This window comes from Lepidochelys kempii, chromosome 3 (assembly GCF_965140265.1).
Source record: "Lepidochelys kempii isolate rLepKem1 chromosome 3, rLepKem1.hap2, whole genome shotgun sequence".
NCBI classification, from domain to species: domain Eukaryota; kingdom Metazoa; phylum Chordata; order Testudines; family Cheloniidae; genus Lepidochelys; species Lepidochelys kempii.
Genome location: NC_133258.1, coordinates 138,677,859 through 138,695,437, shown reverse-complemented (window position 1 = coordinate 138,695,437; position 17,579 = coordinate 138,677,859). Strand labels below are relative to the sequence as shown.

Sequence of the window (17,579 nt, the reverse complement as noted above, 5' to 3'; positions counted from 1 at the left end):
CTGCTTGAAATATTTATCCAGGGCCTTTGTCTTTGTCTAAAAGAAAGGCTGACTGAGCTGCTGCTGTTGGCTGCAGTTCCTGCCTTAAATTGAGGCAAGTCAGTGGCAGCCAGTTATGGTGGGGAGCTAAGCTAAAGCCATGGAGGAAGTCTAATGATCTGATTCTACAGAGGCCAGTTTGAGAAGGATGAGAATTGGGAAGATGCTAGAAGAAGGAACTCTTTTATGATAACAGCCAACCAACAATTCATTGGATATTTCAAGCACTGTGCAAGTTGTATCAAGGGAACAAATCTCTTTGTCCCTGGAGTATGTCAGAAGGTAGCCATGGTTTCAGCCAGGACAGTGGTTATTTTTGCAGAATTGTCTGTAACATACCACACCTAAGGCCACAAAGCATGATTATGTAATAGGCAGATACAGGATCCACGGTTAATAAGTAGACCAAAACTGACAGATGTGACAGCTGGGATCAAGTGCTTTTTGCTCAAGAACAGAAGAAACAACTGGCCCATAAACTTGGGGTTACATAAGTTAGCTGGGACCCCAATTGTACTGACTTACAAAAGCCAGGCAGTGTTGTTTTAGCCGTGTTGGTCCCACTATATTAGAGGGACAAGTTTTTGAACTTACACAGAACTCTCCTTGTCTCTCTCATCAACAGAAGTTAGTCCAATAAAAGATATTTCCTCACCCACCTTGTATCTCTAAGAGCAGAGCAGCCACATGTAAGTGTCTGCTTTGCTGTTTAGAGTTTAGGATTGAAACACATGCTGAGAGGGCATTTAGAGATTCTGCATAATTATATCGGTGGAAAGAATCAAAGGATTAAGCTGAGAAGTACAGAATAGTTGACTGTATAATGGAGAGGCACGTTGAGTGGTGCAGCTAATGCTTTATGAGCAACACCGTACATAGGAGACATTACTTCCCATGCATAGTACTCTACTCCTAGTAATTGGGTAGTGGTACAGTTACTCTAGAAGAGTCATGTGAACCTTGGGCGATACACTGCCTTCTGTTTACTTGTTTCTGACGAGTCAGACCCTCTTGATTTGGGAAATGACTAATAGAGCTGAAAAGTTGGAATGCAGTCCTACCATCAGCTGTAAACTCAATGTATTGATTGCTTCACTGTTGGAAAGAACAGAGGACCATTTTAATGAAGTAAAATAACCCTGTCATTTCTGGAAGGGAGACCATTATAGTTTTGCAAGGCAAAAATCAATACTTTGTGGAGTCAGGCGGTGGACAAGCAGTTAAAAAAATTGCAAGGGACGAGAATCATCTCCAGTGCTATTCAATAAAGGAACGTGATGATATGTGCAGCGAGGGTGTGGGCGCGTGTGGGCGAGGGTGACAGATTTGGATTAAATAGGAACTGTCACAGTCAGCTCCTGCATACTCAAAATCCAGACCATAAATAAAAGAATTTCATGTTTTTCTTTAAGATTTTTTTCCCCAAGTGTAGAGGTAGCATGTTCTGAGGTTGCCCTCTCTCTCTATGGTTTTTAGAAGGCACCTACCGCTTTCACATCTGACTCTGAAGGCAGAGGAGAGTTGACATTACAGAACAAGAGAGAAGTATTAGGTCTCAGTAGTGATCATGGTGGGGAGAGAGGAACATGGTTTATGCAAAGGCAGTGGAGAGAGAAGACAGTTTAAACCCAATCTGATTAGACAGCTTTCTTCCCTCTTTCACTTCTATTTGTTTTAAAGCTGAGAAAAGAAAGTGAAAGTTGTATAGCTTGTTAATTCCTACTTAAAACATAATACTTACACTAAAGTATACACTAAACAGTGTATGTGCAAAACCTAAGACTCTAAAACAGAACTCTGAAGAGTTGCACTACATATACACTGTTACAAGCCAATTCTGTTGCAACACTGCCTTAAAGTTTGTAAATAGATCATTTAAAACAAATATCTTACTACTATAAAATAAAGAAATTAGAAAGCCAGAAAAATTCAAATCTATCATTAAAAAAAAACAAAAAACACCTTCCAGAAACAGGAATTGGAAGTCTTGTTCTAAAAATCTTACTGTTGAATTCTGCTCCAATTTAAACCTGTGAAGACCTATGGTCAGTAGAGTTATTTCAGACTTACACTGGCACAAAGAAGCAGAATTTAGAACTTGTACTGTCAGAAAATCTAGAAATACTCATTTAAACTACCAATACCTGCAACATTGAATTGAGGAGTAGTTAGACTTTCAAACTGCATCTTGAGTATTGACTTAAACAGTGTGAATTTTCTAACACTTTAACATTTTATTCTCCCCACTAGAATAAGGAAGGAAAAGTTTAGCTCCATTTTTATTAGACTATTCCAATTTCTCAGTGTAACTCTCTCAATTTTTTCCTCCTACCTAAGGTGCAGAACCACCAAATAGCCGCTGAATGTGGGTTTCATCACTAAACTCTAACCAGCAAACTAGATATTCTCAAAATAGAACTTGGCAGCAGTTAGTCCCTAGGCAAATGCTATAAGGAATATGCATCCATGCGTTGCTATGTAGACTTAGCTTAATGCTCTGCAGCACCTCAGTGAAACCCTTCTGCATCACAAGGGCTATGACTATTAATCCCCTCAAGGATTAGCAGTGAAACAAGAACCAATTTTGAGGCCTCAGGATCCTTTTCCCCCAGTTAGGCAGAGAACAAAACTATTTGCAACCAGATTTAAGTCTCTGTAATTATATAGTACTGGGGAAGGCCTGCAATGAGTTGATACTAAGTAATCCAGGCAGGGCTTTCTTGGATAAAGTACAATGTGGGCAACAGTCCAGCCATTTTATTATATAAGCCAAGATGTTTATCAGAGAACTGAGCATTACTTAGATGGCATTTTCACTAATAAGGAAAAAGACACTTGCACAGCTGACAAATTTGAGAGCCTTTTAAAAGCAGTAGGTTTGAAGATTAAATGTGTGTGTGTGTGTAATGTTATTTTTTGAAGGGTTGGGGGAATATGAAAGTTCAGGACACAGAATAATACATAGGCCCTATCCTTCACAAGAGGAGGAGGGTTTGGAATTAATTGCCTTGTCTGAGTGAGCAAGCAAGCAAACACACACACACGAGTATAAATTTGTCCTTTAGTAAAAAATTGTTATACTAAAAGCTCATCAAGATTATTCCTAACGAACTATAATGATCTTATATTGATATAGCACCTGTCCTTCCTGAAGACTCCAATGAGCGTCACAAGAACTAGTTTATATCTAAACATACATTCACACAAAACACACTGCATACATCTCCAGGAATCGTTTCATGGCCCACTGCAATACAACCTGCTCTGGGTGGGAGGAAGAAGGCCGATAGGCAGAAAATTGGTGCATAGTCCCCACTACAACAGAGGGGAATTTTGACCAAGGACATCAACCAAGACATAGTTTCTCCTTTAAGATTTTCCTGTTTTGAAGAGATAAGCCATTACTGACTGACAGGCTAAAAAATGTTTCAGAAAAATTCAATCGTAACACACACCACCTGCTATTTGTCTATACAGCAGCAGATTGCAAGTGTTAACAAAACAATCTGAACTCCAAATATGTCCTTTATTGCCTTAAAATGTTATTTATTTGCAGATTTATTTTTGCATAATGCAACAGCAAACAATGGATATAAAGATGTGTGCTGCATCAGTTTATTAAAAATTGTCAGTCAGGAAGGAATTCAGCGTGGAGAAATGCACAGGAACAAGTGGGCTCTGGAAAGAGCAGTGAAAGAACAATTTTTCTTTTGCTTTTTTTAACATATATGAGTTGAGGATTCACATTTTAAAACTGTCTGTGCCAAATTTATCTTTCATAACTCCACTGAAATTACTCCAGGGATTCATGACTATTAAAGCCAGAAGGGACCATTGTACTCTAGGTGGAAAACCAGAGAGAGAGAGAGATGGGTTCCTTCCATGAAATAGCCACAGCCAGCCTCTGGGAGGGCTATGCAAGAATGAAAACATCAGCACTGCCAATAAAGATAAACAGGAACATACAGTGCTGTACACTTTGAAAGGTGATAAGACCCAAAATGAAAGCCCCTGACACATGAAACATAACAGAGCCAACATAAGTCCTATTAAAAGGCCTAGGCTTTGTGAGTGCTCAGAAACTAGCAGTACCAAGCCCTGAAGAAGGCTTCAGCATGTTAACAGATTAGTCTTAATACTGACAAGTGTCATGCAGGTAAACCTCTTGGCAGCAGAGATTATCTATAGCTATGTGGCAGGCATCTGTGGAATTCCTCTGGAACTGTTAAAAAGTGTTGGACCAGCTATTCACTCAGTGCACTCTAAGATGGTATGGTCATCTACTCTGAATGCCTACCCACTTCCCTGTGAGAATCATCTTCAACTTTAACCCAATGAGAGAAGGATGGAAGAGATCCCTGGAAGATCTAAAGCACGATGGCGGGATGGTATTAAACACCTTTCCCTCGCATCCTACCCATAGATTCATAGATACTAAGGTCAGAAGGGACCATTATGATCATCTAGTCTGACCTCCTGCACAACGCAGGCCACAGAATCTCACCCACCCACTCCTGAAAAACCTCTCACCTATGTCTGAGCTATTGAAGTCCTCAAATCGTGGTTTAAAGACTTCAAGGAGCAGAGAATCCTCCAGCAAGTGACCTGTGCCCCATGCTACAGAGGAAGGCGAAAAACCTCCAGGGCCTCTTCCAATCTGCACCAGACTTTGTTTAGGAAAGAACATCATGGAGGAGCATAACGCATTCAGTGGCCTCTGCATCATCCAAGCAACAGCATAAAATCTAACCATTTGGCAAAACTCTTGCTATAAATCAGTGGCCTTGAGGCAGCACTCCTGTTGGTACTGCAATCCTTTAATGACAGGCAGCTGCCAGACCAGCCTAAGCACTCCCACTACTCCCTTTGGCCTGCCCTGTCTCACCCCTTCACTCCACCTCTAGCACCACTTTCCTACTCCTGCAAGAGGGTGTCAAACCTAAGCTGGTCCTGTCAGGGCCGGCTCTAGGCACCAGCAAAACAAGCAGGTGCTTGGGGCGGCACGTTTCTAGGGGTGGCATTCCGGTGCCGGCCATGCCGCCCCTAGCAACGTGCCCCCTCCACCCCAGCTCCGCCTCTGCTCTGCCTGCTCCCCTGCACGCGCTGCTCGGCTTCTGCCCCCTCCCTCCCAGGCTTGCTGCACATGAAACAGCTGTTTCGCGTGGCAAGCCTGGGGGGGAGGGAGGAGAAGCCGAGCGGCGGCGCGCTCGGGGGAGGCGGCGGTGGTGGAGCAGAGGTGAGCTGGGGCGGGGAGCGGTTCCTCTACCCCCCGCATTACTTCCTGCGCTCCCTCCCACACCCTTGCTCACCTCTGCTCTGCCTGCTCCCCTGAACGTGCTGCCTCTCTCTCACCTGAGAGGGAGGGGGGGAGACGCAGAGCGGCGGCGTGTTCAGGGGAGCGGGCAGAGCGAAGGTGAGCTAGGGCAGGGGGTTGCGGGGGAGGGGGAGCTGCAGGAAACAATGGGGGGGGAAATGCGGCATGCCCAGGGGAGGAGGCAGGGTTGGGGATTTGAAGAAGGGATTGGGAAGGGGCGGAGTTGGGGCGGAGCCAGGGGCGGCACAAAAAAAAAAAAAGCAGGGGCGGCCAAAAAATTTTTTGCTTGGGGCAGCAAAAATTCTAGAGCCGGCCTGGGTCCTGTATCCCAGCTCCTCCTCTATGTCCTGCCATAGCTCTCTGGAGCTTCTGCCTAATTCTCACACCTCCCTCTAATTCTGACCATCCTGCTTTTTGCTAACCTTTCCCCTTCAGTCTCATTACAATCGACTGCATTTGACCTCTCTTCCCTCATTACGAGGCCATGCCTCAAATCTAATACTCACCATTCCATCCAACCTTTCCCAGCTCTCTGCTTCTGTGCCGTTCCCCTTCTCCCTCTCACTTCCCCATCCATGCCTCCCTGATGCTACTGCGGAGCTTCCCACCCTACCTCCTGTTTATGCTCACCTCGGCTCTCATTCAACCAAGCAGCAAAATGAAATCTCAAGTCATTTCTCATCCTGGTGCAAATGAACGTTAGTACTGAACAAGATGGTTAGTACAGAGGGATGCAAAAGAGTGACAAGGAGGAGCAGAATAAGTTAAAAGCAAGCAGACTACAGACCACAAAAATCAGGGTCAGGTTATACACGCCCATGTGTGTGTGCGTGGGTGCGTGAGTGCATATACACACAATTCAGCCACTGATCTACACACATGTACACATATTTAGCAGCAAAATTTGCCCCTCAGAATGAATGACAACTAGTACAATAGTGAAATATGCTATCTGGCTGCCCTGTGACATGTTTTAGCACATTCATAGTGTGTTCATTCACAGGTGACAGCTGAGGAAACTTTTGTTTTGATATTTTATCTTTACACTGAAAGCCATTTGGAAATCTCCAATTGCTATAGAAAACCACTAATCTTTCCATGATAATATAGTGTGTGTTCTACCTTCAGTATATGCAACCAACTATAATGAAGTTTTCCATTTTTCTGGCAAAGGCAAGAGTCACAGATTCAACGATTTTTAGGTCAGACGGGACCATCAGATCATCTAGTCTGACTTCCTGTATAATACAGGCAATATAATTTCATCCAGTCACCTCATATTGAGCCCAATAACTTGTGTTCGACTGAAGCAGATCTTCCAGAAGGGCATACAGTCTTGATTTGAAGACATCAGGAGATGGAGAATCCACTACTTCCCCAGTGATAACAGATTGAAGTTTGTTGACAATTTCAAAATAGTCAGAACAAATCGTTTGGGGTTAGACTGAAAACTTTTCACATTTTGGATGCATCAAAGAATCAAAACAAGTTTTGTTTCAGCTCAAACTAGATGTTTTGTTTCAACAAAGTGTATTCAATTTCAACCATTTTAAAACATTTTTAAATTTAAAAATAATAAAATTAAAGGAAATTTTGAAACAAAGTCATTTGTTATTGAAAAATTGAAACACATCATCAGCTTCACTGTTAAAAATCTGTGCCTTATTTCTAATTTCAATTTGTCTGGCTTCAACTTCCAGCCATTCTTCTTGTTATGCCTTTCTCTTCTAGATTAGAGGCCTTTAGTAACCACATTTTTTCCCAAGCTGGTACTTATACACGGTAATCAAGTCACCTCTCAATCTTCTTTTTGGGAAGCTAAACATATTATTTCTTTAGGTCTTTAACTATAAGTCATTTTCTCTAGTCCCCAAATAATTTGTGGCTCTTTTCTGCACCCTCTTCAATATCTTTTTAAAAATATGAATACCAGAACGGCATGCAGTATTCTAGTACTGGTCTTACCAGCACAGTATACAGAGATAAATTTATCTCCCTACTCCTACTCACTACCCCCATGTTTACACATCTAAGGAGCACATTAACCCTTTTTGCCACAGCATCGTACTGGGAGCTCATGTTCAATTGCTTGTGCACTATGACCCCTAAATCCTTTTCAGAGTACCTGCTTTCCAAGATGCAGTCCCCCATTCTGTTGGTGTAATCTGCATTCCTTGGGACTAGATGCATAACTTTGCATTTGGCTGTATTAAAATGCATTTTGTTTGAATGGGCCCAGCTTATCAAGAAACCCAGATCGCTCTGTATGAGTGCCCTGTCCTCATCATTATTTACCACTCCACCAATCTTTGTTTCATCCACAGCTTTTATCACCAGTGAATTTATATCTACTTCAGGATTATTGATGAAAAAGTTGAATAGCATCAGGCCTAGTACAGATTCCTGTGGAATCCCACTAGAAACACCCCTATTCACTGATGATTCTGATTTACAACTACTTTGAGACTGATCAGTTAACCAGTTCCTAAGCCATTTAACATGCATTTTATTGCTGTTGTACAGTGCTAATGTTTAAACCAGCATGTTGGGCAGTACTAAGTCAAATGCCATACACAAGTCAAGATATATTACATTGATGTAGTTATCTTTATCAACCAAACTTGTAATCTCATCAGAGAATGAAATCAGGTTTGTTTGTCCATAAAACCATAAAGGAAACAGGAAAGGATCTACTGACAACTCATGTTCTTCTTAACAATCTGGTATTTGGAAAAGTTCAGATTGTACAAGTATTCCAGGAGACTTGGCTTTTATTCCTGGATCTGTCACACAATTGCTGTGTTATATTGGTCAAACTCACACCCTTCCTGTGCCTTGACTTTCCTGTCTTTTAAATGGGACCATTCCTTTCCAATCATGGTTTCATGAATCTCAGTTTTTTAAAATGCTATGAGAATTTAGACTGGAAGGAGCATAAGGTGTTATTCTGCAATACAGTGGCAAGAGCACTGCTGCTGAGAATTATCTATCAGCAGATGGAGAGTTCAGAGAGATTTTCTCACTTAACTTGTCATCCAGCATCACTTCATTTTCATAAAAGATACAGATTGATGGATGATCTAAAAGTGGCATCACAGACCAGATTAAATCAGATGAAAATGTCTTAATTTCAGACAGAGAAGAACGGATTGTTAATTCTACCATGCTGTTTCTGAAAATCTGGGACCAGAAATAGAAGTCCTGCAAGGCAAAGATGTCCAGCTATTCAGAAATTAATCAGGAGATACGGCAACACATTATTCACAGCTCTTCATTCTAACACTAATTTAGCTGCTGGGGCTATGACGTCAGCTCATGTAGTTTAACACAGCACTCCTAAAGTTATTGGAGATGCATAGATTTATATCAGCTGAGGATCTGTCCCTGGAATCTTACTAAGAGTTCAAATACCGATTACTGAAATGAAAATTACAATTTTAATATACACTCTTTATTTTTTAAGACATATATTTGGTTCCCAAGTAGTTCCAGAACGGCTAACTTTATAACAGCATATATTTGAGCTGGCTGGAAAATAGAGTTTCTGTCCCATGAAAAAATATCAGGATTTTGAAATTTTCTTTCATCCTGATTCAGGACGAAAAGTTAAAATCTTGAAGTCTTTTGCCGAATGAACTATTTAGCAACAGTTCATTCTGGACATATCAAAACACTGGTTTCAACATTATTGAAAATAACTCAATTTGACCTTTTTTTAACACAGAACAGGAAGTCCAATAGTGGCCATTTTGATTTCAATTTGCAGTGCGTCAGTCGGTCAGGAGAAGGGCAAGAGGAGGGCTAGTTGAGTAGTGAGGGGAGGACTGTCTGACATACAGACACAAATAAATAAAAACTTCTTGTCCCTAGGGTGGGAGATGAGGGCAGTCAGTGACCAATAGCTAATCCCAGAGATCCAAGATTAGGACTAATCTACACTACAAAGACTTTGCTAGCATAGCTATACTGACAAAGGCTCCTAGTGGGGACAACGCTTACACAGGTTAAAGCACCTCCCCAAGTGGCATAAACTCTACCGGCAAAAGGAATCTTAGGGTTAACACTAAGGCCAGGTCTACACGACAAAGTAACTCATTATCACTGCAAAATACCCGATGGATTCTTTGATTATATTCTCCAACCAGCAGGCAACAAAATCATCCTAAAGGTTTCCAAAATATTGAAAGTTCATTTATGTTTGTTCAGGAAAATCAGGGTCACTACTAAAAAAAACCTCAAAGCCACAAAAAACCCAAACAAGCAATGAAAACAACAACAACAAAGAAGCTGTGCCATGGTGCAGCAGTATTCCCTTTCCTAAACAATATTTCCCAGAATTGTTACATTTAAAAAGAGTCAAAGAACACCTTCCTCCTATGGGACCTTCCTTCAAATCACATTTACATTCACAGGATGAATCCTTCAGTAAAGCCCTGGGGACTACAGAAATTTGAGGCCCATGTCAGACAAGCATAGGATTTATGCAAGGCATTTAACCCCTGTTTGGTTGTGACACCTTAATAGTAGCTTGTTGGTTAGCACAGCCAGACATCGGGTGCGATTTCCACCTCATTGACATGCATGTCACAAACTGTTTTAACCACTTCTGACAACATCTATAAAAAACGCAGAATTTTATAGGGGATCTGATACAAGGATATTAACACAGAGAACTATGAAGTTAGGAAGGTGCCAATGCTCAAACAGTAACAGAGAACACAAGCCATAGCTGGTTTCCATATCCTGACCAAAATAATACACACCTACTTGTGCATGGTAGGGTGTTTCTGCTATCTCGTCACAGTCATGTGTGTCTATTTTAAAATACATCCCTGCAGTGACTACAAAGGTCAAATTAGTCCTTGCAACATCAGTTATAAGTTTAGGTGGATGGTAGTTGGAGAAGTTGGGTGGGTGGCCTAAAATATCTTTATTTCCTCTTAAGCAACACCTGCTTTGGTGGATCCATCAGCACAATTGCCCTGGCCCTGAGGGACAGGATATCTTCACTGATTGCAGCAAGGGGTCACAGCAGCTGTTAGGATTGATGACAGACTTTGGTCCTCAAATCCTCTGAGGTAATGTGCTTTCCTAAGATCTGCAGTGCTATGTGATATATGCCATCATGTGCCAGCAATGCCCCTCTGCCATGTACATTGGCCAAACCGGACAGTCTCTACACAAAAGAATAAATGGACACAAATCTGACATCAGGAATCATAACATCCAAAAACCGGTAGGAGAACACTTCAACCCCTCTGACCACTCAGTAAAAGACTTCAGGGTGGCAATTTTGCAACAGAAAAGCTTTAAAAACAGACTCCAACAAGAAACTGCTGAGCTTGAATTAATACACAAACTAGCTACCATTAACTTCGGTTTGAATAGAGACTGGGAGTGTCTGGGTCATTACACATATTGAATCTATTTCCCCATGTTAAGTATCCTCACACCTTCTTGTCAACTGTCTAAATGGGCCATTTTGATTATCACTACAAAAGTTTTTTTCTCCTGCTGATAATAGCTCATCTTAATTAATTAGCCTCTTACCGTTTGTATGGCAACTTCCACCTTCTCTGTATATATATATATATATATATATACACACACTTACTATATGTTCCATTCTGTGCATCCGATGAAGTGGGCTGTAGCCCATGAAAGCTCATGCTCTAATAAATGTGTTAGTCTGCAAGGTGCCACAAGTACTCCTGTTCTTTATTCTCAGGGTAAAATTTAGCCTTCGGAGTGTATTCATGTATGTCAGTCAATCAACTATACGATCCAATTAGGAATCTGTAGAATTGCATTTCACTACTCAGCATGCCACTTTTTCTTACTAAACTCGTAGTGTCAACTGAATCTCACCACTTACCCTGCAGCTCCAGGAAAGATGCTGGAAAGATATACATGTGGGTGGGTGGGTGGGAAGAGGCATTTGGTGGAAGAAATACTTATCTGAAGCATCCTTCCACCCAGGGAAACAGATACCCAAACTTCTCTGTAATTGAGAGGAAAGAATTGAACCAGAATATCCTGACATGCAGCACTATGCACAATGATGCAGGAGACTCAAGGAGAAAAGGAGGCTTAGAATAATGTTTACTTTCTAATTATTTCACTTCATTAACTGTTGATTTGTAATTGATTTTCTATCTAATTAGAAGGGGGGAAAAACCCAAACTTACTGCAATGTTTGTGCTTGTCAGAGCCCTCATCTGAAAACAAAACAGAAACAGAAAAAGATCATCAGTAGATGGCAGTGGAATTAAAAATCTGAGCACAGTCAGCTCAACAATCACCACAGGCAGAGAGTTAGTCACTGTGCTTTTTCTAGGCTCTGGAACCAAATGGAATAACAAACCATGTCTCATAGACCAGAAGGGACCTTCATGATCATTTAGTCCAGGGGTGGGCAAACTTTTTGGCCTGAGGGCCACATTGGGTTTCCAAAATTGTATGGAGGGCCGGTTAGGGGAGGCTGTGCCTCCCCAAACAGCCAGGCATGGCCCAGCCCCTGCCGCCTATCTGACCCCCCACCTGCTTCTCTCCCCCTAACGCCCCCCCCCAGGACTCCTGCCCCATCCAACCCCCACCCCCATTCCCTGTTCCCTGACTGCCCCCGGACCCCATGCCTCTGACTGCCCCCCACCACCCCATCCAACCCCTCCTCTCATTCCTGACTGCCCCCCCCAGGACACCTGCCCCATCCAACCACCCCTTCTCCCTGACCGCTCCCGGAACCCCTGCCCCTGACTGCCCCCCACCGCCCCATTCAACCCCACCTCTACTTTCTGACTGCCCCCCAGGGACCCCTGCCCCCATTCAACCCCCCTGTTCCCTACTCTCTGACCACCCCAACCCCTATCCGCCACCCTGAACTCCCCTACCCTCTATCCAACCCCCCCCATTCCCTGCCCCCTTACCGCACTGCCCAGAGCACCGGTGGCTGGCGGCTCTACAGCCGCGCTGCCCAGAGCACCAGGACAGGCAGCTGCACCAGCCAGCTGGAGCCAGCCCCGCCACCGCGCAGCACAGAGCACCGGGTCAGGCCGTGGCTCTGCAGCCCCACTACCCAGAGTATTGCGCAGGGGGCGCAGTGAGCAGAGGCTGCGGGGGAGGGGGAACAGCAGGGGAGGGCCTGGGGGCTAGTGCCCCAGGCCAGAAGCTCAGGGGCCAGGCAGGAGGGTCCCGTTGGCCGGATGTGGCCGGCAGGCCATAGTTTGCCCATCTCTGATTTAGTCTGACCTCCTGCACATCTCAGGCCACAGAACTTCACCCACCCACTCCTGTAATAGGCCCATACCTCCTGTGTGAGTTACGGAAGTCCTCAAACCTTGATTTAAAGACTTCAGGTTACAGAGAATCCACAAAGTGCAATTGTTTTCTCTTCATCTGAATGGGGGAGACTTGGTGTTAGGACTAGTGGGTTCAATTGTTCAGCCTGCCAGTGACTTAGAGCAACAAAGAGAGAGATGCTGTATCTGTAAAATGGGAATGAATAACTGCCATCTGTCTGCACTTTGAGATCCTTGAGGGAAAGAGAGAAGTGCTATATGTCCATTTTTATAATGGCGTTCATGATAAGTCTTGTTCTGATGCAAGGCTGCTGCAGCCGGATTCCCAAGAAGATCAGTTAGTTTATTTCTTTATACATGGAACTATTCAGCTTGCAAGAGTGAGAATCCTGAACCAACCTTTTCTCTCCTGCAACCCCACAGGCAGGCAGCCCCGCCTCCTACCAGGATCTCACCATCATCTGTTTGCCACTGGTTTCTCTCAGATGTGCCCCAAACCCTCTATGGGCCACTTCAGTCATACATAGAAAATCTAGGACCAAATTCTGCCTTTGGAGGTGCAAGTAGGGAATACTCATTGGCTGCAGTGGGAGACTGAACAGGAAGCTGCCTTTTCAAGTCTTCCCTAAAACAAACTCCACATGCTGTGTAGAGTTAACAATCCACTAGCTTCCTGAGGTTTGGCTTTATTGACAAAGAAATTAAAACAGATTTCACCACCAGGATTCTGCCCAGGCATGGCTGCTCCTACTGCTCCTCATCAGACCACACCCCAGATCCTCCCTCTCTAGAAAGCCCCTCCCTTGTATCTGATGAGATGGGTAATGAGATATCGTCCAGTGGGATCAACATTTGCTGTCAATCTAGAGTGCTTCAGGCAAATGCTGCCAGCCTGTGAGAGCCAAATACATCTTAGAAAGAAGGGTAGAATTTTGCCCTCAGAGATGAATTTACTGGTTTAGAAATTAATAATTAATTTTCCTTTGCCTCTACTTTAAACTTTAATAGCTGCAGACATAAGGGAGGGTGTGCGGGATTTACATTATAGCACTCAGTCTAGAAAAGCCTCTATGCTGTATTTATGTTGGAAGATAATTACATCTGAACAATTTACACAGCACACTTGGATGATGGAAGTGTGTCACTTGATAAGTTAAGTGATGATGCTGAAAGCCATCCAATCTGAATCAATCATTCTGAGAGTTGTGTAATGTAAATGACACATGCAGCTGTCAAAGCAATAATTTGCTGGAAATCATTTATTTTCCACTCTTTTACTAGTGTAGAATGAGGCAGACAGATATGCTGTGGGGTGACTAGAATCCTCTTCACTATTTCTATTTTCATTTGTAAAACAATTTTTTTCTTCTTTGCCATTTCCACCTCCCCTGGCTTCCAATTATTCTCAATTCCAGCCCCCTGTGTCCCAAAATCTCAACATGAGGAGAACACACTTTTTGAAGGAATACACCTGGAAGGCCATACAATTGCTTAGTCAAATTTGACTCCTGAATGTTACTTTGTGTAAGGTTAGTGGTGCCAGGAGAACACTAAATCAAACTATATGTTGCTTGTGAACACCAGTGTTTTGACTTCGATGGAGGCATGTTGGAGTTACACCAGTATAGAGTGCAGAATTTGTCCTCAAGTCTATTATACCAGGAGAAATGTTTCTGCTTAGATGGGCACCCAAAAGTGTCATGATAAAGATCCAGAAAGTCACTATTCACATCAGACCAAGCATTGCCCATGGATTCATGGACATGGCTGCCACTGACTCAAATGGGAAATATGTGCATCCAAAACCCAGAACCCTGTTCAAGTATCTAATCAAGTACAATCAGAACCTTAAAATAAATAAAACCTGAGTCTATTCATGAAGGCAGTGCTCATGAAGTGACAACCCAAAAGACAAATGACCTCTATATGCACATTGCAAGACCCATAAGTTTAGCTACAAGGCAAGCTTCCTCACATCATATGACCCTGCCAATATGCTACAGAGTTGGCCTAGAGGAAACACCACTAAAGATGAGACACTAGGGTCCATTCCTTTTGAATCTTGATCTCTGGACCAAGGCTGCTGAAAAAGGTGCTAACACTGTTTTGGCTTTGATGTGGGCTCTTCTGCTAGTAACTGGAATCAGACCAACTGATTTCACAGCTAGAGACAAATTCTGCTGTCACTTGGGGTCTGTCTACACTGCAATTGGAAGTCTGATTGCAGCACACGCAGACATACCGGAGCTAGCTTTGATCTAGCTAGCGTGCATACTGATAGCATGCAGTGAAGCCATGGCAGCATGAGCTCCAATGCAGCCTAGCCATGTGAGTAAGTACTTAGGGTCTCAAGTGGGCTTGTATAGCATACGCTGAAGCCCGTGCTGTTGTGGTTTCACAGTTATTGGTACTCTCACTAGCCAGATTAAAGCTAGTGTGTGCCTGTCTACATGTGCTGCAATCACATCTTCGACAGCAGGGTAGACATATACTGGTACTGGTGTAAACCCAGAGCTATTCCAATGAAGCCAATGGTATTACACCTGTTTAAATCCACAGTAAGTGAAATCAGAGTGTGACCCACTTGGTAATGCTTTCATCATTTTCCAAGCAGCATGCACAGTTATACCAGCATGACTCAAAATCTCCATGCACAGCTTCAAAGACCAAGATGTAAAATCATTTAAACTCTGGAAATGAAATAGAGACACTGATGTCAAAGTGACGTCAATGGAAACTTGGAGGAGGCAGCAGCGCAGAACTATCTAAATAGCACAGGGAAAAATTTATTTTTTATTGCTGTGCTGGGTGGAATTCTTTTGCCTTGGTCTGTAAGAGGGATAATGTTCCTGAAGACAGAGGCCTGGGCTTTCGGATAAATTATTTCAGTAGTTACCAAATGCCTCAATTTTGCTTTGGCATTTAATTACCCATATGAATCTTTGGTTGCCTCGTTCACTCTTTCCATGAGCATTATGTCCTAATTAGTTGAAACACCTGGACTGTGTTATTGTTGCTTTAAAACCTAACTGCATTTTTACAATATTGTGATAGACTGGCTGCACTCCGATCACAGAAATGACAATCTGCACAGATGTGTGATGTATGTCCCCTGCATTTTATAGCCTGGCTAGAGTAGATTTCTTTAACCATTCATAGAATATCTTAGACTCCTTGACAAATGTTGCTTTAATAATATTTGGAGTCTGAACTGCTATTAAACTGGTTACTGGAGAGTACTAAATGAGTACACTGTTCTAACCCTTCAAGATTCACAGGCCTTTTAGATCAGAAATTCCTCAAAAGGTGGAAATTCCACCCTGACACAACTCCATTAACTTGAGAAGAGCTGTGTCTTTTTAAACTAGGGCTGAATTTGGCCCCACAACTCTAAAACGTCAAATAGTGCACATCTGGGAGAATTTCACAATAGACCCTCCAAAACCACATAAACCCTGTGTTACCTGTGCTTGGGGGTGAGGAGGTGATGCAACTGCATCAGGTGCCCTCAGACATTGCAGAAGGGGGCTCCCCATTGCTCTGAAGAAAGGGGGCTCCCCATTGCACTGCTTATATCAATGCACACGCATGGAATGCCTGCATAAGAGAGTAAGGAGGGGCTGCATCTGTTCTTGTAGCCCACAGTCTAGAGAACTGGCTTTGGAGCCGGTGTGACGCAGGCCTGTGGCCTCCCAGCAGGTCCTTGTGGAGTTCTGAACAAAGTCCATTTATCTGAGTTTCTGCATGTGAGTTCACCTCTGATGAGCGACTCTTCGAACATGCAGTCAACAGGTTACTTCCACAAAAGCATTTAGACATCAGTATAAGTTAAGTTGCTCAGTGATAGAAATATGCTGTGACAGCTACATCTTTTCTTGGTTAGTACACAACAAGGCATAATTTCATGATGATAATAGAAAAAGTGCTTAGAAGGAAAGCCAGTCAGTGGCAGATATGGGATCATAGGACCCCCTGATGCCTGAGTGAATTTTTGAAGGACTTGAGGACCCAGCTAGTCCAATATCCTGTCTCAGATGGCAGCCAATAGAAGATACTTCAGAAGTTAAAAGAAATCTGTAACGGGGGTGAGTAGACTGGGCCCAATACCCCTGTGTCAGAGCAGGTGAGCCCAGTCTAGTCAGTTAAAAGGTCTGGGCTACCCCTGGACCAATAAAGGGCTGCTAGAGGCCAGGCAGCAGACAGTGATTGAGACAGACTGTGCCTAGGGAAGAAAAGCCATGGTGGAGAGAAGCTAACCCCGTGAGGAGTCCCTAGAGCAAAGAGCCAGGTGCTCAAGGAGACAGCTCGGGGGCTACTATTCCAGGAAGGGGGCCAAGCTGATGAGAGCTGGGGAGTTGTCAGGAGCAGGGCACTAGAGACCCCGAGGAGAGGTGACCCTGAAGCCTGAGAGCAAAGAGCGAGGTAAAAGACTGCTTTCTCTTCATTTCACTCGCGTGTGGAAACGAATAAACCTGTGTGGCAGCACATGGGTGACAGTTGTAAGGTGGGGGAGAAGCCCTGCACTGTCACATAACCCCAGAGCAGACACTTACGGAATTGCCAATGCATAGGAAAAGTTTCAAGAGGCTGGTAAATGCCCTGAAGCACAAGGATTTAGTTCCTGTAAGCGTGCCTTTAAACTTATTAAACGTGGATATTCTCAAATAACCATATAAGTGTCCAACCCTTTTTTGACTCCTTGCTCTCACTTACATATGTAGCAATGAGTTCTACAGCTAATTGTGCTTTTTGTAAAAGTAAAAAAATAAAAAAAACAAACTCCAAAAAAGCCACCTGAGTTTTTAGAAAAAGCTCGACAGTTCCTGAGGAACCACCTTTTGAAATTTTAAGTGTCTGCACTTTCAGACAACTGTTGCAAGCTTGAAAGTAGGCAAGATTCACTAAAAATAAATCCAGTGACTATTTCC

At 43.2% G+C, this 17,579-nt stretch overlaps 1 protein-coding gene across 1 annotated transcript in view; it reads right to left on the bottom strand.

Annotated features, from left to right (window-relative positions):
• Positions 1 to 17,579, bottom strand: part of WDR64 (WD repeat domain 64) — a 139,973-nt gene that overhangs the window by 105,396 nt on the left and 16,998 nt on the right. The window contains exon 5 of the mRNA XM_073336679.1: positions 11,542 to 11,571. Coding sequence (XP_073192780.1) covers positions 11,542 to 11,571 — 30 coding nt within the window. The remainder of the gene's footprint in view (positions 1 to 11,541; positions 11,572 to 17,579) is intronic.